The sequence below is a fragment of the Calonectris borealis genome, chromosome 6 (genome assembly GCF_964195595.1).
Source record: "Calonectris borealis chromosome 6, bCalBor7.hap1.2, whole genome shotgun sequence".
In the NCBI taxonomy this organism is placed as follows: domain Eukaryota; kingdom Metazoa; phylum Chordata; class Aves; order Procellariiformes; family Procellariidae; genus Calonectris; species Calonectris borealis.
The window spans coordinates 30,406,709-30,431,151 of record NC_134317.1 but is presented as its reverse complement, the minus strand read 5'-3'; the positions used below and the strand labels follow the sequence as shown (position 1 = coordinate 30,431,151).

The following is a 24,443-nucleotide window of genomic DNA, read 5'->3' as shown; positions in this document are numbered from 1 at the left end:
AGGGTTAGATATAACTCTATGAATCTGCCATATATCTATACTGGGTGGTTAATAAAACATGTCAGTTTATAGTGTCCCTTGAATTAAAGTAGGGGAAGGGTAAAGGGCTAGTGGGATGAACTCTAAACTCAGCGTTGAATTGAAAAAGTTCAGCACAGATTTTCTTTGTTAGCCTTTATGTATGAGGAAGCTTAGCTATTTCTATTTCTTTCAAGTCTTCATCATTTAAGAATCCAGTGCACCTTTGAGGGAATAAATGGTGGTGTGTGAGTACCAATGAAACATTTGTGACATAAGGACCTTTTTAAGGAAACCATAAAAACACATTTCATTGCTTATTAAAACTGAATAGAGCCTGAAAGAGCAAACTTAATTCCTATATTAAAAGTATCTTGTTGTATACTTAATAACATAGGAGTTCCGATTTGATATGATTTCTTGTAGACAATTAAAATAATTAAGCTCTCTGTCTTGCTTTCTTTCTAATCAAGTGTTCTTATTCTAGCTGACAAATCAAGACCACCTTCATCAAGCCCTTCCAGTATTATTCGCCGGACTTCCTCATTGGATACACTTGCTGCTCCATACCTTGCTGGACAGTGGCCTCGTGATAATCACGGACAAGCTGCTCCATGTATGAGAGACAAAGCCACACAGGTAGGGCAATGTTTTGTCTTCGGAGTATTTAAATGTGAAGACAGGATTGAAAACATTCACTTTAGCTTTCTTGTTTGCAAGTTCCTATTCACTTCCAAATTGCAGGAATCCTACTTTTGCTATTAGGTATGTGAATTATTTGCATTCTTCTCTAAGAAAAGACTGTGAACTGTAATATCTGTTAAGAGTTCCACTTTCTTCTTGCCTCAGAAACACACTAGTGTGTTGCATATCTGTTTTCTCATTGTTCTTACAGTGTGCAGTACACTAGATTGCACTGGTGTTAAGTACTGTTTAGTTTAAATTTATACAAGAGAACTTAGCGACTCCTTATATGTATGTCTGTCTTAAAAGTGAATAAAAAAGCTTCTGCAGTGCCTGTATAAAAGTTACTGTAGCCTTTTCTATGATAGGCTGTTCATCCTCTGATTGTAAAAGCCCTTTTCTGTTCACCTGGGACCTGTGCACCAAGTATAGAATTATATGCATTGAAGAGCTGCCTCATTGAATCATGAATGATGTTCAAATTTAGCTCAACTGGAAAGTATTAAAAAAGGACATCATTTGCTGATAAACTTCAACAACTTGACAAAATTTCACAAGCTTTTAGTGGTTCAGACAGAACCAACAAACAATTGAATGAAACTGGTGTTACAAGAGTTACAAGAGCTTATCATGACAGTTGTTTTATCATTCCCTTTAAAGGGAGCTGTTGTTACATGGGATCCTACTGTATGCAGAAGTGACTCAAGATGGATTTTTCCATAAAATATCCCAGTGTTTCGTTTTTCCTTCTGTGGATGCAGTCTGGCAGTGGATTTCTCTAACTTGTAGAGTGAAAGAGTGAGACAAACATATCAGATGTTATACCCCTATTCCTAGAGCATGGTTTCAACAACAGGTCTCCACCAATTCCAAAGAACATAAGCAAAATGCAGTTGGAAGAGAAACTGGCAGCATGTGGGACATGCCTGAGCTTGAGCCGGCCTTGGGTTTGGTAACAATAACAAAAACACGGCCACATAGGTTTCAGTGTGCTGTCCGTTCAAATGTGTAGGATATTGGCAGATGATGTCTGCAGCCTTGGTTGTTACTCCATGGCCTTCTCAAGATCCACAACATTTTGCAAAAAGGACCACAATTCAAAGGGCAGATCAGTGGAAAAGTAAGGTGTTTTGTAGGGGAATATGCCTGTATGGATAAGGTGGAAATAGAAACTGGTGAGGAAAGGAGAGCTGAGGAGTAAGTTTTCTGTGGTGCAGGAAAATGGACCAGAAAAATGGTTGGAAGATGGGGTGAAAAAGGTAAGCAAATCATAGTGAGAGGAGGACGATGAAGGAAGACATCTGATATACAAGGAATTGCTGTTCATGCTTAGCTATTAAAAGGCAGAATTAAACCAGTGTGAGTGTCTTAGCTATTTATTTTCATATTTGATTTCTTAGAATAATACTTTTTTCAAAATAATTATATTTCTGTACTACTGCTAAAGTATTTGCTATATTCAGCTGATCTCTTTCAGCTTAGTTTCGGTTTAATCTGAATCATGGTTGGGCTTTTATAATCTGCGTATTTTCCAGCTAGATTAGATATCATCCTTTTTGGCTTACATTTTTCTTTTGTCTTTTTCTTCCAATTCTGACACATCTAGCTGCTATGGTAGTGGGACTTTCATATATAAGGGGAAACATATTTGCAAAGGTTAATGGGAAGACTGTAAAGGGCATTGGATATTTCTGCCAAATGAGTGTATTTAGTGGTGTTTGATGTTAGTATACTGCTGAGGGAAATAGAATGATCTGTTTGCACTTCCTAATTTAAAATTTATCAAACCAGTAGAAAATTTTGGAATACAGACATACATCTGCGTGTCCAAAGCTTGTGTTGATATGACACTGACGAGACATCGTTGCTTTTAATCTTTCTGGTGTGCTTGAGAGCCACCATTCGAGCTAGGGACAAGCTTAAAATGTGATTTACAATAGTTAGTTTCCCAAGATAGTATAGGCTCTTTGTTGGTATTGTTTAGTGTTTCTGAAGACTTGGTGTTTGGATGAAGTTTCACTTACAAGATATTCTGGCTCCAATGTGTAATTTCCGATTTCACAAAGTCTGACGTGAAATGGATGTGTTCAGATTTCAAAAGTTAGGGGACAGGAATTGAATCTACTAAGATACAGAAGATTTTCAAGTTGAGTAAGCAGGGTATCTTGATTCTGCGGGTTTATGGCATAGGGAGTGGAGTCATTCAGGAAGTAGGCTGGGAAGAGACAACAATTAGTGACACACTTCAGCTCGCAGGTCTTCACAGAGACGCCCATAGGTCATAGCCAAGAACTGTGTAAGAGATCCCAGGTCACGCGGAGACTGACTGTCTGTCAGACTCCTGCTTCGACTGATTATTTTGGTGAAACCTGTCTATGAAACCAGACTGAATTATGTACATGCAGAATGTTTGCTGGATCATGAATAAGTGTATTATTGAGCATCCTGGGGTCTGGTCTTCATATATGCAGATATTAAGTGCTGCTAAAACAGGTGTTTGTAATCTTGTACCTTTTTCCCTTTAAATCAAACCTGTTTGGCTTTGCTTGTGGTTGTTTGAAATATAGCTATGTCAAAATACATGTTAAAATGAGACAATTGCTTTGTATTTTTTTAATTTTAAAAAATAATTCATTTCAGCTGCGAAGTTTTTGCCTCTAAGACTTTTTTCCTTACGTGTTCTACTATCTGTGATAAATTTAGCCTTAAACTCATTTCTCTTTGTATTTGTAGAACAAACAGAAGGATGTTGTCAATGGTAACAACTAATAAGCAAGTAGTAGTACTTTAAGAACCTAGAAAAATAGAAATCCCTCTTTGTCTATTGGTTATTGGGTCTGTGTTTCCTGAAAAGAAGAACTATAAACAAGATACAGGGAACAAGTAGGAGGAGACTTGCTGAAATAGTATTACATTTCTGTCTTAATGTAAAGGTTTCCTATAATTTAATGTCTTATACCTACTCTTGCTCTAAAAAGATTTCTAACTATTTGTTTTGAGGATGAGAATCAAAGCAACCTTTAATCCTTTAAAATTAATCAGATATTAATTTATGAAATAAGTTTTGAATCTTAAGTCAAAGTCTTGAATATAAATTAAATGCAGAGACTGATTAGAGTATTAATTAGATTCCTGTAGGCAAGTGTAATGCTTGTGCTGAGTTGGAAAGTTAGAATTAGTGGCTAAAACTTGTTCTAGGAGCTAGAGGATAGGATGAGACTCCAGATTTACATTTGAGAATTGACTATACAAAGATTGGTACTTGAGAATGGGGGTTATCAATTATTCTATTTTATAATGAAAGTGAGTGAGTGCTGTTCTGGAAAAATAGATTCTAATTTTGCTATGAAATAGGAATTTCAAAGCAACCCTACTAACTTTGTTATTCAGATTTGTCCTAGTTAGTTTTTGGTTTGGAATGATGAAGACGAAAAACTACTAATAGTGGAGGTTTCATTTATAAGAAACTTATATCTGTAACTGAAGCCGATGGGAGTTGCAACCTGTATGTTCGGAGTTACACTTCCATTTTCCCTGCAAAGTGGGGGTTAATGCCACATCATCAAAGGCCTTGTGAGTTTCTGTGTTCTGAGTACAGATGGGGTAAGTAAGGTCAGCTTGTGACTTGCAAGTTGTTAGTCTCAAATGTGAGAACAACTGTTGCACGCTGTAGATGTGAAGGCTTTGAGGCAATCAAAATTCCTCTCTGTAGGAGAAAGTGAGATATCAATGACTTCTAAGGATGAGTTAGCTAGATCGCTGCTGTATGCTAAGAACCGCACTGTGGCAACAGTGAATTTAAAGGAATTCGCTGTCTCTTTCAGAGTGTAAGCTGCTCCCAGAAATCCTTCCCCCTGCTTCATTAGGTATATTTCTTGTGACTGCATGGACGTTCCTGGTAGATGTTACTGCCCCTCCTCTTAGAGCCTTTACAGTTCACTGCTTTCAAGGCCACTCTGGACATGGTTAGGTGGGAATACAAACTGTCCCTAAAGCATGCAGTATTATCACAGGCTTGCCTGTGCATTTTGTTACCTTAAATAACTACAGTTTGTCTTAACGGCTCTTAGAATTTCTCAGAACTTTTTCACCACAGTATGTTTTCTTTATTAAATGTTAATGACTTTGTTGGTTTAGTGAAACTAGCTTAGTATTATCTGTGTTGCTTTCTGCCTGGCCTGAGACGACTATGAACCTGAAGCCCTTTGAGGCATTAATGAATTAATTCCCTGCTTTGCAATAGCTCTAGTGGTGCTTGTATGCCTTGCCTTCCTTTTTCTCATTCTTCTGAGCAAGAACATGATTTTGAAACTGTACTGGTGCAAGCGTTCACAATGTTTAGACCAAGCTACCCTTGCTAATGCGTCAGAAATAACAAGGTCAGCATCTGTGCAGGAAATAAAACATACCATCTCCCCCAAGTTCAGCACTGTCATACTGGTGCTTCAGAGCTCTATAGCAGCTCGTGGTACATCTGGCTGTTAATACTGTCTTATGCTCAATAATTTGGAAGGGAAACTAGCACATTCCTGTATTAGAGTAGGTCTGAAAGTTGGTGGGGTTTTGTTTGGTTTTTTTTGTTTGTTTGGGGGTTTTTTGTTCTTTTTGTTGTTTTGTTTTGGTTTTGTTGGGTTTTGGGTTATTTTTTTTTTAATTACACAGTTTCACTCCACTTTTTCATATTTACTTGTCAAAAAGGCTTGTAGTCAGTGACTGTTTTTCACTCACAGTTCTGAATCTAGCAAATCTTAACACCGTTCTCTGTGCTAATTTATCTCAAAATATTGTGCCAGAAAGTAGGAATTGCCTTTTTTTTAATAAATCCTGTAATCTTCTTGCTGCAGACAGAAAGTGCCTGGGCTGAAGAATATTTAGAAAAGAAGAGAAGCTCACACAAACGTTCAGCATCATGGGGCAGCAATGATCAACTCAAGGAGGTCAGAAATGCTATTATTTGAGATACCTTTGGATTAATTTTTTTACTGGTATGCACTGTTACTGTGAGTTTTCAGCAAGGCGTGACTATTGTACTGCTTTGTTTTATTATACAGATTGTGGGCTTGGTGAAAAATAAGAAATAGCTGTTCATTGGTATTGATTTCATATAATAATGCAGGACTATTAAAATTTTTAATCTGAATGTGTGGGAAAGGAAGTGTCAAATGCAGGTGACATTCTTCAACAGAGGAGGAAATACAGCAGTGACGAAACTACTTTCAAACTTTGTGTTTCAAGTTCTTTCATGAAACCTCCAGAGGTATCTTCTGGGCTTCAGCTGAACTGGTAGCTAACATACTAGGTTTGCAAGAACTTGAGTCTAATTTAGTGCTGGCAATAGTTATGAATGTCATAGTAGTAAAGAATTTCAACTAAGTGATGGAATAAATTGGTGAAACTGTGTGTGGACCTGAATATATCTGGTGAAATCTAATGTGAATTTTTCCCTTATTAGATTGCAAAATTGCGTCAACAATTGCAGAGGAGCAAACATAGCAGTAGGCATCATCGCGATAAAGAAAGACAGTCTCCGTTTCATGGTAACCATGCAGCCATTAACCACAGTCAGGTAAGGCTGTGAGCTTTGTGGACATACTGGGTAGCTACTACTATTTTTAACTCCTTTTAAGGTTGTGACTTAGAAATACCATGTACTGCTAAATATTTTGTAGCTATACGTGAATTCTGTGAAATAGGTATGTTTCCTTTGACTTCCTCGAGTGTATGGTCCTGGATCTTTTTGTTACTTGGCTGGGCTGGCCTTGAACTCCCACTTTCAAAGAATTTCAGGTAGTTAGATCCTTCCTAAAGCAAGTCTGCATTCTGCAGACTCTACAAAAGGGTGACAGATAAGTTTAATCTAAAACCATAGATTATCTTTTTCATTACGCATTGCTGTAACAGTTATGAATTTGCATGTAGAACATAGCAAGGAGCAAACTGGTGGTAAAATGATACACTCAAATAAAATTGTAGTTTTTGCTGATCACGTTTTGTCTTGACAATAGCACTTGTCTAATCCTATGATGAACCGATTTAGAGAGCTTACCTGACAAAAGGCTATTCAAATATCCCCCCAAAATTATGTATATAAACATATATACATATAAACATCATAGTTACTTTATTACTATGCTCATGAAATTTTGCTTCTTGTACGGAGGTCTTTTGCGTTCTGCCAAATTTTAGAGTACGTGAATAAAATATTGCACAACAGATAATTAATTTTTGGGCTTGTGAAACAGACTATAAAATATAAACTGAGTCAAAGCAGCTTTTCCAGCATTGTGTTACAAAACAAACCATTGTTTTTCTTGGTAAATTTTGTGCCAGCTGTGTCGAGCTACTTGCGAAGGGGGGAAGTTACAGAAGGCTTCAAAAAGAGTAAGTGAAGGGTTTAGACTAATGGCATTTAGAGGCTGCTTTCTAAGTCAGAGTGAAAATCTGTAACTGTAGGCATCAAGGGCAAAGTTCCTAGGCTTTCTCATTCCTTTCTAGGGAACTGCTAAACTAGAATTTCTGGCAGCAGCTCAGTTCCTTCAGGATTTGTGGGAAGGACTGTGTGGAAACACTTGCAGTTAGTGATTAGAATATTTAGAAATTTTTTTCCATTCTCAACTTGAAGGAAACTTGCAGTTGTTGACTCTAGAGGGTCATACAAAGATTTCTGAGCTCAAGGAGTTGGATTCCTGACAAGGCTGAGAAAACGTAAATTGCCTTGGTAGTCCCTTCGCAGAGACCAGGTAAACTCTGTTTAATATTTTGGAAATGGCTTACTCTTCTAGTTAAAACTAAAAGAGTAAATGAAGGGTTTAGACTAATGGGGTGAAGGGTTTAGACTAAAAGAAGCAATTCCAGTGGATTTATTTCCTCTTTTCTTCCCTGCTAATAAACACTTAAGCTTTGCCACAACTCTTGAGTTTTACCAAAATTTTTACAGTGGTTCTTACCACCTAAGCCTCCAACTGATTGTTTAGTTGTGCTTCTTTCTTCTATTATTTTTGTTTGAAGAAAGAAATCCACACCATCTATGGAATAAGCTTGTTAGCTATTCCTGTCCCTCTACTCAGAATCAGGAAATAGTTGGTGGGGAACTTGATCAAGTCCTTGCTGCTGACTACACTTTTTTTCAGAGCAATTGAATATTTTTTGTTTGTTTGTTTTTTTCATGATGCCAGAAATGTTCCATTCTGCCTCTCTTTACAGGAAGAGGGGTTTGCAGAAAGGGCATAGCCTCCTCAGGTGATCTCAGGATGCTTCTGAAAATGTTGGAGTTCAAATTAATTGCATGGTACTAAAACTGTAAAGAGTAGTCAAACGAATGGGATCTTCCTTTATTCTCAGTGTTAATGTAATGGAGAAACTAGAATTGAGGCCAGAGCTGAAGCCAGATGGCAGAATAAATTGATTAGCTCTTTCAAAATAGTCTTTTTTCCTTAGTGCACTTGGCTGATATTATGCTGCTACTTGACACTATGAACCATGAAGCCCCCTCCTTTTCCTTTCCTGGGAAGCATGTGTCCTTAATGTCTTAAGGATTGATCCTAAGCAACCACTAATATTGAGACCAACTGCTTGGGTTTTTTTTTTGTGTCACTTTTACTACCTTACATAGGTAGAGTATTTCATTTTTAGAGTAGAATTACCATGATGCATTCAACCTTGAGATGGTTTGATGTTAATATCCGAAAGCATCAAAAGACCTTGGATTCTAAAGTTCTGTTGCTTCTTGAAAAATTGGAAGAGCTTAGAGCGTTTTACTAAAATGCCTGTGAACAATTTAGATTTGTCATCACCCGTATTTCGTAACTCATGAGTTTATGCCATACCTGTAAGTTTTGGGACTCTAACTGTACCGCACCAAAACTCCCTGACTGTGTGTTATTATGTGAGCACTGTAATTATTATCCTGTGTTTGGCAGCTTGCTTCATTTTATGCATTCCCAAATATGCAGATGAGTAGTCAAAGGTCAGTAGCCTATTCCTGTATGTCAGGGGCCAGCTCCATGCAGACTGCTGTGAAGGCGGTATTCCTAATATAAAGTTTCTTGTTTCAAGGCTGGTTGTTCCACCCCTGTAATGGTGCCTCCTTCCCTTTCCACCCTCCAGCACTCTGGGTTAACAAGTCATCCTCAGTCATGTACAGAATATTATTTCTCTTGGAAGTGAAACATGCTGTATTGAACCGTAATGAACTCTATTGGAGCAACCTGTGCTTTCCTACTTTGAGCTTTTCAAATAGTACTGTGATTCTAAGAATTTCCGTGGTAGGCAATCATATTTAAAAGATGGAGAATTGCCATGTTTTGCTAATGCCTGCTGAAATCTTAAATAAGCATACTTGCTTTCCGCTTTCTACTTTTTAACAAGTTCAATTTGTCCTAAGAATGTGTATATTGATAACTGGGTGCATAAACGGTTTTTACTAGTGCGTAAACTTGTGCTGATATACCTGTATTATGACTGGATATTGACCTGTATTAGTTTACTGGATTGTTGATCCAAGGCCTTGTTTGGAATGGAATTAGCAGGGTTGCTTCCTCAGACTTTTTTGTGTTCTTCTCCAGTGGTTTCTGTTTTCTCTTTTTCATCTTCAGGCAAGACTTCTGAAAGTCTTTCCAAGTTTGGCCATTATGAGAATGTTTAGTTTTTGCTGACATAAACACTGTCACAAGCATTTCCCGAACAGAAGCTTTTATAGTCGTTGTGCAAGTCTCTTTCTTTATACCTATCCTAATGTTTCAGTAAAGCAAAACCGATATAATTTGTAAGTTTTGCCACCTTAGAGATTTGTGATTGTGAGAGTAAGTCTGCATTACGATCTGCACTTAGCATTCTCTTGTTTACATTAATTTTTCTAAGGTAGTTTTTTTGCCAGACAGATTTTGCGTGCTTTTTGAGAATTCACATGTGAAGTCCCAATGCTTTGGTGTCTGTCTATGCATAGTTTTGTTATTTAAAGGAAAAATAAAAAAAACACAAACAAATCACTTTGAAGATCAGGTGAGAATGCTATTGTCCTTCAATCAGTAGAGGAGATGTTCTCAATCATAGCACACTAGGCCATAGAGTCTAGGAATTTTACACAGGAATTCTGCTGTTCAACTTTTGAGTTGAACTAAATGTTTGCAGGAATCATTCCATTACCTGTAGTAGTGCCCCACATAATCACCAAGAGTCTGCGTTGAAGTTTAGGGCAGAACCTTCTAATGTTCTGGTGGCATGATTTTTTAACAGGGGGCAGGATGCTAATGGAGAGGATGGGAAATCTCGAAGTTGTGTTGTACCAAAAGGGGCTTTGGGAAACGTCAGTAACGTGTTTTCTGAGAATGGAGTTTTTGTGCATACTTTGAAACACTGGATTTTTAAAATGTTAATCTTCATTCTGAAGCAACTATGTATTAACATTTGGGTTTGGGATTTTATTCTTTCTGTGGAAGTCTTCCTAAATTGTTTTGTCAACCTTTTATTCTGGCTTAATGTAGTTACTATGTTGGTCTTCATTTCTAGCATAGTGCAATCTTGCATTTGTGGAATAATTTTCCTTCTGCATGTGTCATGTTACTGTAGGTGACAGCAGACTTCCATTAAAATACAATTTTAATGAAATTAAAAGTAGTAAATCCAACAGTGAAGGAAGTGAAATTGCAGTACAGCTCACTTCAGAAGGAATGTGAATATATTTTAAAGGCTTCAGAATTACTTACACTTAAATGTTTACTGTTAAATTTTCACTTGGAAAGCAATGTCGAGCTGGAGGCAGACCATATCAAGGGAAGTTTTGAGACTAGATTCTTGAAAGCTTTTCCTGCTAGAAATTAGATTTGAAACAGAGTCCAGGATGTCTGTGTCTTCATTTAAGGCATCCATTTTAACACAATCACTATAGTTTCATGTAAATCCTTGATATTGAGGTGTAGATAGATGTGTTCTGTTTAAAGGTTCACTTTTGAGTAGAAATAGTAACTGTGTTTTGTAAGTAAATCTACATTGCTTTCTCACTGTCTCTGGTTCTTCAGGCTCCCATCCCAAAGAGTGCTCTTGTTCCTGTGATACCTATTACCAAATCAACAGGATCACGATTCCGAAACAGTGTAGAAGGACTGAATCAGGAGATTGAGATAATAATTAAGGAGACGGGAGACAAAGAGGAACAGCTTCTTGTATGTATCTGCCACCATGATTGCTTTCTATAAGTATTTTGGTTTTGCTTTGAGGTTTTTAAGACATAAGCTTTATTTTGCACAATTTTTGAATTAAATTTGTCTGGAATTAATTTTGCTTTCTTTAATAAAGGTAGTTGAAAAAGTGTCTTGGAAAGCAAAAAGAAGGAAAGAGTTAAAGCTTGAATCTGAACCTTTTCCTCTGTGATTACTGTGATGTAATTAGTTTTCCAGTAAAATAAGAAATCTCAGTAAAACAGGGAAAAGACAAAAGGTCTGTTTTGAGAGTTTTTGTAGGAACTTTTTCTTCTCCTTGCCCATGCTGAACTGTCCCCCTCCCAGTTGAAGCCTAACTTGCCCATTTTTAACTTTCATTTTATTTTTAGGTATTTTTAGAGGTAAATTTAGTAATAAAGTATCAGAAATACAGGCCACGAAGATGATTAAGGAGCTGGAACATCTTTCATATGAGGAGAGGCTGAGAAAGCTGGGACTGTTCAGCCTTGAGAATAGAAAGCTCAGGGGGATCTTATCAATGTGTAAAAATATCTGATGTGCAGGAATGAAGAGGAGGGAGCCAGCCTCTTCTCAGTAGTGCCCAATGACAAGGCAAGAGGCAGTAGGCATAAATTAAAAAACATTAAATTCAATCTGAATACAAGAAGAACACCTTTTTTTCTTTTTTCTTTTTTTTTTTTTAAAATGTGTGAGAGTGTTCAAAACTGGAGCAAGTTGCCCAGAGAGATTGTGAAATCACCATCTGTGGAGATATTCAAAACTTGGCTGTACACAGTCTTGGACGGACTGCTCTACCTGACTCTGCTTGAGCAGAAGTGTTGGACTAGATGATCTCAGGAGGTTCCTTCCAACCTCAGCAATTCTGTGATTCTATGAAATCTTGGAAACTGTTGTCCTTAGTTTCCAAATCTGCCTTATTTTATTTTCTGTTGGAGTCTTGTGTAATGAATAAAATGTTCTACTTCAAACAGTTTTATGAAACCTGAAAAAACCCTCAGCATTACTGGATTTAAAGAAACTGCTAACCAGACAAGAGCAGCCATCTGATACTTTTTATTTTTAACAGCCTCAAGATATTCCAGATGGGCACCGTGCACCACCTCCGTTGGTTCAGCGTAGTAGTAGTACTCGCAGCATTGATACCCAAACGCCTGGTGGAGCAGACAGGGGTAGTAACAACAGCAGCCGCTCCCAGTCAGTATCTCCAACCTCATTTCTTACCATCTCTAATGAAGGCAGTGAAGAAAGTCCATGTTCTACAGATGATCTTCTTGCTGATTCCAGAGATAAAGGTACTGTGTAACTTTAAAAGTTCAACAATGCTAAACTTTAACTTGTTGCTATGTGCATGAACACGTAGTAAAAGAGGAAGTTTGTTTCCCACATCCATGGAGAAATGATAGAACGTTTTTTTCATTGTAAGTGATGTTCTTTCCAAATTGCTCCAAATACTGTGTGTGTGCACACGTATATAGTGGTCTTGAAGTGGTAATTGAAGCTGGAGAGATGTGACTGGGCGATGTGCTTCCCAAACAAGTTACTGTTTTTGAATAATAAACCATGACAATTCTTCAAGTACTTTAAGCAAGCTGAAGAAGCAAGAGAGTACAGCGACAGGTGGAATAGCAAAGTAGGCTAGTCCTGTTGCTTGTGTCAGGTATTTTTTTATGATCTCGGACAAAATGGGCAACCTTCCAGCATTTCATACATGCACCCGTAAAAAGTTTAACTGTTTGGGGTTTTTTAATTATTCTTTTTTACCAGAAATCTTCTGAGATATACTAGGAGAATGTTATAACTCAACATAAACCTGTTCTGGTTTTTAAGGAATAGGGCTTCTGCCCGTTTCTTTTGGATAGATGGTGATGGCATAGGATAATAGATTCAGGTTTGCTGTTATAAACTGAAAGTGTCCAGGAATGAACAGAGATTGCAGAGGAGCCTGAAAATGATATAAGGAGAAATAGAAACGAGGAAAGGGATTGAGATAAGAAAGCTTATTTGCAAATGAAGACTCAGAAGCGCATGAAAATGTTTCTTAATTTTATAACATTGATAATGAAGTGGTTTTCAATTTGGGGGGGCATTTAAAGGTAGTTATTGTTTTTTGAATAGTGTGACACATTTAAGTAATGAGATACTCTGTTCCTGCAGAGAATGGGAATAATTCTCCCTTGCCAAAATATGCTACCTCACCAAAACCCAACAACAGCTACATGTTCAAGCGTGAACCTCCAGAGGGCTGTGAAAAGGTGAAAGTCTTTGAGGAAAGCTTGTAAGTTCATCTTTACTACGTAAGGAATAACATTTAACATTGAGTTACACATTGGTTTATTGATTTTGTGTCAAATCAAAATTATTAGTCCAGTTGCTAAAACCACGCTAACAGCCCGATCTCTGTTGTTTTGTGTGACTGGTATATATGGTATATACTGGTATATATGTATGTATCTTATTGCTGGAATTTTGTGTTAAAATCAAAATCTTGAGAGACTTCTTTTTAAAACCAGTATAACTTGAGAGGACTGTCTCTTACCTGGCAGATAGAGGGGGAGGAACTCAAATAATCAGGTACAGAGAGGTGTAATAAGAAGCTGTAATGCACATGCATCAGCTAATATATGTCCCAGCTTGACAGGCATATCTAGACTCTGAATACCATATTCATTTCAGCTACATCTATGTAGTTGTGAAACTTTTAGTGACAGAGGAGTGAATTTGAGTATTTGATGCTTTGGTTATTCTGAAAAAGCCAGCTTTTGTCATTTTGGGAATATTCTGGGGGTTTTATGTTTTATTATTATTTTCAGTGGAGTTTTTATACCCTTCTATCACTTGGATGCAAGAATCTTAACCTATAGTTAAAAATTTCATTTCCTCACACAAGGAGTATAATTTGGTTATAATTCTCTTATGCCTATGTTATCTCAACAATGCCATCTAGTATAAGTAGTAATTAAAAAAATTATAGCTGCCTTTGTGTATTTTCCATCTCTGATCTCTGCAAATGGATTTTGAGAGGTCTCTGTGGCCTATCCAAACAATGGGGAAAGGGTTACAGCAAATTAAGTTACCTGTCTCTATTTTAGAGTGTGTAAACTATGTTGCCAACAGATTAGATAATCTTCACTTGCTCCAAGAACATACTGTATTGTGAGCTGACTTGCATTTGCATTTCTTTTCGGATGTCCTTGCTGCGTAGCTGTAGAGTGTTCTGCTGTAGAGTGAAACAGGCTCTACAGAAGTTTTTACCTAGCTATGGCAGTTCTTAGACACTGCAGTCTCATGCAAAAATCTTTCTCACATCTGGTACTCGCATTCCACACGTATGTGGAATACATGAGTGTAACTATTTAAAGCTCAACCGTTGTTTAACATTATTTCTATTTGAAGTTTACAGGGTTTTCATTTGGGAAGAAAATTTATAAATGGGGCTGAATTTTCTGGACACTTGGAGAACCGGCTAACATGGAAACGTACCCTATTTCATGAACAGAATTACTTTTCAGAGTAGAGTGTCTCCTACAAGAGTATACTGAAAGATTGGCCTGCTTGGCCTAGTAGAATAAAGATAGAAGTGCATATGGCTGTCTTACAAACATATGGAAGAGAGGGGGAGGTTATAGGCTAAAGGGCAATGCTGGCAACAAGAAACAATGAGTATAAATTTCTGATGGTTATTTTCCAGCAGGGAAGAGATGCTTTGGAACAGATTCCCTTAGTTTTGTCTTAGAGTTAGACTAGCTTAGTAGATTTACATTGCAGGGTTAGAGATAGACACAGAAGGCATTCCTGTGCTATCCACGATTTCCCTTCCAGCTCTGTCTTTCATAAAGCATGTCTCTGAGTTGGTTGAATTATATACTGAGATGGCAAAACTGCAAGTCAGGATCTAAATGTGTGTTCCACACTTCCTTCCCAGGAAGCATGTACTTGATCATGAATGCCACTTTGAGAATACTACTTTTTACTCTTTGCGTTGAATTTTTAAGTAAGATGGGCTCATCTTTTACAAGGATTCAGGCCACACTCAGGTGAACATGCAAAGGAGGCAAAAGTCTAGAAAAGGGATCCCCCTATGATTATGATCAACTCTAAGATATGCAATATTAGGAACATTGCTATGCCAGCTTTCTTTCGCAAGGCTTGCTGTATAAACAGTGTCTGAGTGTGGGGCAGAACTTGTTGGGTTGTGAAAGTTTCTGAAGGACGTGATCAAGAATACTTTCTGATATATTGGATATGCCAATTCATGGGCAGGGTTTGTGATCTGCAACATGAAGTCAGTGTCTTCCCTGGGTTTGGAGACAGCCTGCCCTAAGAATATGCTGTTTATCTCGTAGTATATGTAAACAAGCAGTTTAAACCCATCTTGCCATTTGCCATGTGGTGCAAGTGTCATTAAGGCATTATTGAGTAGCTGAAATACTTCAAGTTTAAACCTCAACTTGTCTTTGGTGATATGTTCAGCAATACTTACCTGCCATTGACAGAATTTGACTGTTCAATGTCATTTTAAAACTATTGTGTGTATTTTATTTTTAGGCCAAAGCCATTGCATGAAATTCCAGCCTTCTACTGCCCTGACAAGAACAAAGTGAATTTCATTCCCAAAAGTGGCTCTGCTTTCTGTCTTGTCAGCATCCTCAAGCCACTTCTTCCCACACAGGATCTTACACTTAAGGGCACTACACACAGCCTGACTGTCTCCTCCGGCATGACACCCAGTTTGTTACAGCCCATTTCTATGGCCTCCTTGTCTACAAGCACAGATCAAGACAGGATCTCTCGTGGAACAAGTACAGTAATACCACAGACCTCTATACTCCAGCAGTCGGGACATATTGAGGAAGCTGAAGGATAGATTTAGATTGTCTTGACATTTTTCTGGGCAACTACTGGGAAAAAATTGGAACCAGTTGACTGGACCTTTCTGATCACACTATTTGCATTGTTTTAACAAGTTATGGCACTGTCATAATTGAACTGTTTGTATAACTGACAGTTTGGTAGCACATTGAGAAGTTCAGGAGGATGCAGCAGCTGATAGTCTGTTGCACTTTCTGCTTATGAAGACTCCATTTCTGTTTCTCTCCTGCTTTTTTAAACACTGGTGAAAACAAAGACTGTCATAATCCTTTGCCATTTAAAGGACCAGTTGTGGTGATGCTGTGTGTCCTTTGACTTATTTTCCGATTAAAACAAAAATCTCAAGATCAACCAGCTGATCCCATTTACCATTGTAATCTGCAGGGGGGGGGGCAATCAGATGGTTTTGCAAGATGTCTTTTATATGAAAATGTGTATTTTGTAACAAAAATTTGCCTTTTCTGGTGTGTAGCAGATGGTGTGTAGAAGACACTTCCCTGGTGATGATCCCCCCCCCCCTTTTTTTTTTTTTTTGTAGGGAAGGTTCTTTTTTACTTGGCTGTTTTACAGCTGCTGGGACCAAAGGATTGCTGAAGTATTTCAGCAGTCTCAAATCATGTGACCTTGCTGAACAGCCTCAGCCCTAAACAAAATAAGACAAGTTAATACGTTTGAAACTTTTAAAACAGAAGAGTATCCAAAAAGCAGTGTTAGTATATAGTGTACATTTTTTGATATTGGAGGTTTGTGCTTCAGGTAAGTCACATTCTTAAAACTCCTTCCTTCACAGAATTCCCACCAGTGTTGGTTTATTGGCTGGAAAATTGCATTTTAAAGCACTCGCCCCAGTATTGTTCTATTTGTCCATAGGATTTTTGTGCAGGGGTGGGGAAAAAACTTGTTATTCTCTTACTTGGTATTCTTTCTTCCAGAAAATATGCCACTTGCTTCTTACAGGCTTGCTTGGCTGCTTATGGAGTTAGTCAGCCTGAATCATTAATCACTCTTGGCACAAATTTGCTCTGACGTGACTCATCACTGTATTATAGACCCTGGCCACATAATACTGAAATATCTGTGCATGATTTCCTCCCTTTTGTCATAGTGGTGTTTTGTGTGTCCGTTTGAAGGTGATGGTTTGTCAGGCATGGTATCTGTTACACAGAAGTTTACAGCAGCAGATACATTCTCCGTTTTTGACTAGCAGCTTAGGCTGGCATGTAAAACAGGATTTTTTTGATACCTGGTCTGTCCTAATATGCAGCAGTTTATGGTTGCTTTGAAATTATAATAAAAGATGAAAATGGCGGGGGGGAAGCAATTGCAAACGGAAACTGTTCAGGAACTTCAGTGAGGTTTCTCATGTGTTCCTGGAGTGGATTACTTGGGTTTGAGTAAATACAATATAGATATGCAAAAAACTGCAGTGACCTGAATACCAGTGTCGTATCAGCTTATAAAACAAGTTGATCTTGTACTTCTTTTACAGAGTTAGATTCAGTAATTTCAAAGTAAGCGTCATCATGGACAGTCTCTGGGTCTAAATATTGGTCTATTACATATGAGCAGTTCTTGCTGGCTTGCATATACCTAGCTTCCATGGATCAGTTGCATACTCAGGTCCCCTTATAACTGCATCTATTTAAAGATGATACTGCAAATATAAGAATTTTGTTCAGTGCTTAATATGCTAAATTTTGTTGCAAACATTTCACTTGGGAGAGAAAACCCCCCTGCATACCTGTGCAGATAATAGTCATAGTTTTGATGCACATATACTGTTCCTTTAAATCTTACATAAATAACTACGATAGCAATGTACTTTACTCAGCAAGTAAGTGTAAGTCACACTAGCACGTGCAAGTCCTGTGTTCGCAGTGTAACGAACCCCTTTTTAAAACATTATGCAAAAATTCAGCAAATGAAAAATGTACCAGGAAGTATTAAAATGTTAGACCTGTTAAATTAGCAAACAAGCAGGATTTCGTTTACTATCTTTCTTCCCATCAAAATAGATAGGATTGTGCAGATGGGACTAAAGAACTCATTTTTGAAGTAACAGCTCTGTTTTTGTTGTTGAGGGACAGAGTTTTAAAATACGCGGCTTTGTGCATCAAATTTTTGTAATTTGGCCAGTTGATAATTCTTTCCTAGGTATTGTGGATATTAATTAGTTTCTTCTGAAACAGTTACAGTGCAATTTGAAGTCTAAAATTTACTGTGTTAGATAGACTCGTTTAAACCTGGTATGACTGGATTCATGGAAGATGAGATCATTCAGGTGAAGGAAGTACTTGTAAGTCTGTTTTATATTTCTGTAACAGTAGCATGTAAAGAGCTTCTCCATCAATGCCAAACTGCCTAGTGCTTTATCAGGAGATCTTAACTAAATGGTTAAGAACCAAAGGGCTAAAGTTAACAAATAACCTTTATTACAGCCTTGAGACTTAACTGACTTCACCAAAACTGCATTCTGATGTTTGTTTTCATCACAGAGTGACTCTCCCAAATAGCAGTGGGCTTTCTTATCCTAGGACTTTCTTTTGCACCTGTTGTTGTAGTACTTGAGCATCTTTTTGGTAGTTTACGTTGTATGTTATTGGACGATGTACTGTACAAATTAGTGAGCTGCTCTGATAAAAACCAAATGTAAATGTGTGAGGTTTTTGCTTTTTATAAAAAAAAAAAAAAATTGCATTCAGGACAACATTCAGTCTTTTTATATGCAGGACAACTCTAATATTGCCATGGCAGCTCTACTTTATTATGAATCCACACTATAGACTCAGAATTAAGAAGACATGACAGCTCTTGTTCCGAGACCAGCTTTTACATGTGTGCATACAAAAATTCGCCTTAAACTTTTTATGTGCTGTCTTGTGCCATAGCAGAGCTGTTAGATAAAGCATTTAAATCAATTTCAAAACAACTTTGAGAGTGCATGGAGCTTTTTAAAAATTATTTTATTTATAGAGTGGGATATTCAGTTTTTTTGGGGGATTACCGATGCATTACTCAAGCACAGTTTTACTGAAAGAGTTCAAGTTCTTTTGGCATACTTTAAATCCTAACTATGCATAGACCTAGTCAGTTCCTTGATTGCCTACTTTGTAGCTTAAGAAGAATTAAAGGTCTATTTTTATGCACAACTTGACACACTTGATACTCTTCACTTTCTTGGTATTTTACACTTCTAGCCACGTTTAAAGGCTGGTGGCAGTGTTCAGTAACACTGACAGTTGATTTTGAGAGATACTAAACGGTGTTCCTCCAGTTGTAAATTCTACATAAGTCACAAGGAAGGAGGTCATTGTTGTAATGAAGGTCCGTGGTGGCAGCTATGACTATTGGAATCCTTTTTTTTTAAAAAACTGAAGGCAAAAGGGAAGAGGACTTCTTTGTTGAAGTTTGACCTCCTTCAGCTGTTCTCTCCTTGCTTGGTGCCATAATCCTGTAGCAACAAATTTAAGTACTTGGAAAAGTAACAGATAATGCTTGAGTACATATATCTTGGAAAGAAATTCTTGGTTGCACGTACATATCCCAAGTGAGGGAAAAAAGAGAGTGAAAATTAAATATTGCATACTGTGGAAGTAAATGATTGCTGTGTTTGATTTATGTAAAGCAATAGCAGCTCTTAAAAAGTATGTTTAGTCTCAGGGCTATTTTTTGGTTTGTTCTAAAGTACAATTTACTGGAATTCAGAATCTGAGATTGTTGGAAAATACTGAAGCTGAGCCTTTTGGGAAGAAAAAAACAAAGTCATATCCATTAACCTTTCTTCTCCCTCAGGCGTAACTTCTTGTTGCTTATTGAGTTTAATAGTATTCAGTGGTACAGCAATAATTCTTTGCTGAAGTATTAGCTGTTCTCTCCCTGCCATCTCTGAAATGCTAACTGATGTCTTCACCAGTAACTCACTGCCAGTGATGTCCATATTTCCTTGCTGAATGTTTCCTTGCTGAGTACCTGACAACTTCTCTGTGAAACTGAAAGGGCAAAGGAGAATGCATAGAAAGTCACCAGAGACTTGCAGTTACAAAGATCAGTGCTGCAGGGTGACTTCTTGATTTCCGTTTGACTCATTGTATGCACGCACACATACAGTCTGCGTAGGTCTGCTGCTTTTATCTTTATGGTTTGAGGCAGGACTGGTGTAAGACTCTTTTTATGGGCAGACTTGCAGACCTGTTCTCATCCAGAACTGATGCACACTTACACGTGTCTCCAAAGCAAAGCTTGTGTGTTGTTCTTACGTGTTCTCATGAAATGAATATAACCTGCAAAAAAAGACCCTTGACATAAAAGCATCCAAACACTTGGGAGTGTCAGGACTGTGCTTTCTCCATGTAATTCTGTAGTTTAAGAGTGTGCCTTTCATCAAATGTCACAGCCTAAAGATGTTGTTACAGCTTAGACCCAAACCAGGTTCTTAAAACAAAAATGTTAGCTCTTAGAAACGGTAATAGAAGGTACGTGTTTCCGAACCTAGGAAGGTGAAAAGCACTGTGGAAGAATTGGTTTGATTGTGATCAAAGAGTTCTTATGGAATTGTTTTTCTAAACGTGGGTATGCAGGAGAACAAAATGACCGCTTTTATTGCAAGATATACCTGTATATTTTCTTGACATGAGTTTGTGAGTGTTCAACAACTCTGAAAATCAGTTCTGCTCTTAGCATTTTGTTTATACAAAGAATGACCTAGATGCATTGTTTTGAAACTGTTACTTTGCGCGTCAAGTGGAGAGAGAATGTTAACTATTCACAAGTGTTTTGTGAAATTCCAGTCCTGTACCCCAACTGAACTGCAACAGTCTCTTTCTGAATGCTCCAAATGTAAATGGAGTCCTGTTACTGCTTGCTTGATTTCATTGCATGTCATCAATAGATACTTAAGGTATGGTCTTAGTTCTTCATTGAGATTTGTATTTGACTACAGAGACTTCTGTAGTGTTGACAGGTCTATCTGAATTGCAGAAGAGGACTTGGCCTGATAACACTGCAAGTTAACGTTTCTTACACAAATTCCTTTTGAAACAAGTCTTCTTGGAAAATCTAGTAAGTTAAAAAAAAAAACTTTTCTGAACACCTCATCCACCCTAATTGTCAATGTACTGATAGTTAAAGAAGAACATTGCTTGGCTTTATTCTAAATTATTTCATTTATTGAAATGTGCAATTTTTGAGGGTAACAGTCAAGGGGTGTCCAAAACTGCCATTAGATTTGCCTTTGTATGAAATTGGCTGATATGTTTTCCTCTGTTACACTGTGATAACTTGTGGAGGTGTTCTTGTGTATGTTGTACTGATAGGTTACTTGTTGCATGTAAGGCGATTTTTGTAAGCAAGAGGAATTCCAGGGATGTTCTGCAAAAAGGGCCTATTCTGAGGTGATGTACACTGGTGTAAAACTGGAGCAGCTCAACTAATTTCAATGGAATTCTTGATTTACACTAGTCTCTTTGCTATGTGTAGTTATGCCAGTACTATTTTGCACAATGTTATTTTGAATCTTGAGTTCTGACTTGTGAACTGTTTTTACTGAAAACAGTGAAAATTTTACAAACTGCAATAGCGGAATGTTTTTGGGATATTTTTTTTTTTTGCCTAAAATAAAAAGTCATCATTTCGAGCTATGGGCTAATCTTGGATTTATTTTTAGTAGCGAGGGGTTTTGTGTGGTCTGACAGCCTGAAGACTTGCCAGAGGATTTACCCTGAGGGTAGTAGGCATTTACTTCAAATAAAATATGCACTTTTAACCCTTTTAGAGGAAATTCATCAGGGTGGAAATCTCTGATTAATCCATACCCTTATTCCTCCAGTGCATCCTCAGAATAGTCCTGAGAATCTGCCTTTCCCCGTCTTCATCTGCAGTAGGTTTGGTCAGTTCCTGAGCACTTTACAATTCCACTATTAGGGGAAGATGCCACAAGTCCTGGATTTTGGGAACAGAAGGATTCAGCATGTGTTCTCCTGGGAGTGAAGATATGGGAACAGCGCTGAGAAAAAAGACCTGGATTCCTGCTGGTAGGTTCATACTGCTTTCAGTAGAATGCAGCTGCTGAAGCCTACCCGGGAAGGTACTTAGGCTGTTTGTTGAAATAGTCTCATATTCTACGTGCTTCTGTTCACTCAAAACAAGCTTCTTTCTTCATGAGCAGAATTTGGAGCCAGGGCTCCTTTACACTAGAAATAGTGAGCTAGATAAATTATGTATTTGGGGGTTTCTTGCTACCTCTTGTATTAAATTCAACTCTAATTTGTCTAAAAGGCTTGGAGGGCTTGGAGCAATTCCCCTTCTGGAAAATCATTGTCAGCTGTATTTCATTCCAGAATGACGAGAGAGGTGGAAGATTTCTTTGAATCTTGCGGAATTGAAGGATTTCCAGTGCGTACCTCTCAAAGCAGGGCTGCCTTGTGCTTTTCCATCGGTGGAAAGGGTTGGGCCAATACATGTGACAGCAGCATCAAGTTCCCAAGAGTGTGCCTTTCACAGCCAGAGGCCATGGGTAAATTCGCACCTAACTCAGAAACGACTTGGTTAAAATATAAAAAAGGAATTCACAGCTGTTGAAGTCTGGAACAGAATACAAGAGTCTTTTCTGTATTTGATGCTTTCTCACATTTTATTCTTTTTCACCTCTTCAGCTGTCGGGATGTTTGCCTGTCTCCAGGTGAACAGGACCTAATTCTTTATTAAGTAGGCTGAGACCACATTCTCCATTAAACTGTTTCTTCACCACTAACTACAAATCTAGTATTTATGGTTTCATGCATGTAAGGATGATTTTACTGTAAATACATCTGGTGTTTATATTCTTTTCACACCTCGTATTACATATAGGTAAACTGCAAGATACATTAAGAAGCCAATGAAGATAATTCATGAAGACAGAGGACTGAAAGAGTAACTGTGTGGTGAGCAATGACAGTCCTCCAATTCTTGATTCACTGTTTTCATTGTGAGCAGTTATGTTCCTCGGTTAAATAGTTGCTCATTTTGTTTCTTCAGATTGTGAGAGAGAGAACCAAGCAGCAGACCGGCTAGGAGAATTTCTCAGGTATGTCAGGTTTTTTCTTAAGAGTTAGGTCTGACTGCATAGCAAATCGGTGTAGAAGTTGTAAGCCAAGGCTGCATGTGTTTTATCCTATGCCCTTGTTGTCCTCTTGCCTCCTCCTGGCTCTCTGCTCAGCATTTGGAAGTTGTGTAAGATGGTCATCCCACCCAGACTTTGAAACCTTTCAAATGCTACCGTCTTAAAATACGCTTTCTGTGTACAGCATTTACAGAAGCACTCCTCAGCTGCCAGACATGTACTGGTTAAGTGCTGTGTAGGGTAGACTTAAAGTTAGAATAGGGTGGAGGAAATAATTCAGGTGAAGTTCTCCCACACTTGAAATAGGCTGGATTCCTCTCCACTGCATGTACCGTTTTTCCACGTCTCACTCCTGCCAAACAAGCCTTACTTGCCTCCTCCTGCACTGTCTGTTTACAGAACATACCTGAAGCCACGGCCCCGTAGCTGATGCTTGTATTGATGTAGGAACGTGTCTGTAATGAATAACACTTTCACATTGTGGTGACATTGCTTGTAGGAAAGAAAAAATTTAGTAGTAGATTAAAAACTAATTACTGCAAGCAAAGTAGAACACTGTTCATTAATTCCTACACTTATGGGCATGGGTACATAACTGCTGTGATTAAGCTGTTGATTAAGAAACTGTTTGTTACACAGTATGTTGTGGATGCCTTTTCTAACTAGAGATGTGTAGCTGATCAGTGTAAACACTGTTTCACTGCAAACACTAATTTCACTGTTGATGGAAGTGGCTGTTAGGGAGGTTTCCCCGTTTCCTAGCAGCGGGTGCTCCACTACAAGTTTGTGAACAGTGAGCACTGCCAGAATTCATCTGGCTGTGTGTGTCAGGCAGGCAGGAGGTGAGACTCTGTTCTGTTTGCATTTCATCTTTCCGAACCTCTGAAGTTAACTACAAGGTAGGGCAGAACTTGACCTACAATATCTTGTACTGGACAAATTAACAAAAAGGCTACATCCTGGCCTAGCCCAGATCTTTTGCGTGGCTTTTGCAAATTCAAGATTTCAATTATGTCTTAAAAATATTCTTCTGTATACAGAATTCATAGAAGCACTGCTCAGCTGCAAGACCTATTCAGGTGTTCTGTAGGGTAGATGAAGAGCTACAGCAGAATTTGGTTTACAATTTGCAGGTAAAATTACCTGTAATTGCTGCAGTGAATACAGCTAACATCAGCTGGAAAACTATAAAGTAGGCTGAGCAGTCAGATAATTACGAGTTACTTCTCTCTTGAGATGAAGGTTTTGTTTCTATTTCCTGTTTAAATAGAGCAGTTTGTTTAAAAAAAAAAAAAAAAAGAAAAAAAAACACAAACAACTAGACTATTCGCAACCTTTTGTGAGTTGTAGATATTTAATCCCTTGTTAAGAGATTGCATAACAGCATGTTCCTGCGATATGTATGGAACAATTCCCTTTCCCCACACAGAAAATGATCTTTTTGTAAAGACTTTTGATGCATGTAAGCCATGCCTTCAGCCCATAAAGTTGACCTTCAGGTTTCTGGGAGCTGTTTGCTAAGTTCCAACAAATTTCTTCAAATAAAACTGCAAGGGCATGTCTTTGCCCCAAGAGAAGGATGGATGGCAGCATTC

General features: G+C 37.9%; 1 protein-coding gene across 1 annotated transcript in view; it reads left to right on the top strand.

Annotated features, from left to right (window-relative positions):
- FAM117B (family with sequence similarity 117 member B) overlaps nucleotides 1-21,381 on the top strand; it is a 29,192-nt gene extending 7,811 nt beyond the window's left edge. Inside the window, exons 2-8 of the mRNA XM_075153467.1 lie at nucleotides 506-657; nucleotides 5,547-5,639; nucleotides 6,155-6,268; nucleotides 10,719-10,862; nucleotides 11,947-12,172; nucleotides 13,035-13,155; nucleotides 15,426-21,381. Coding sequence (XP_075009568.1) covers nucleotides 506-657; nucleotides 5,547-5,639; nucleotides 6,155-6,268; nucleotides 10,719-10,862; nucleotides 11,947-12,172; nucleotides 13,035-13,155; nucleotides 15,426-15,744 — 1,169 coding nt within the window. The 3' untranslated portion in view covers nucleotides 15,745-21,381. The remainder of the gene's footprint in view (nucleotides 1-505; nucleotides 658-5,546; nucleotides 5,640-6,154; nucleotides 6,269-10,718; nucleotides 10,863-11,946; nucleotides 12,173-13,034; nucleotides 13,156-15,425) is intronic.
- The last annotated feature ends 3,062 nt before the right edge of the window (nucleotides 21,382-24,443 follow it).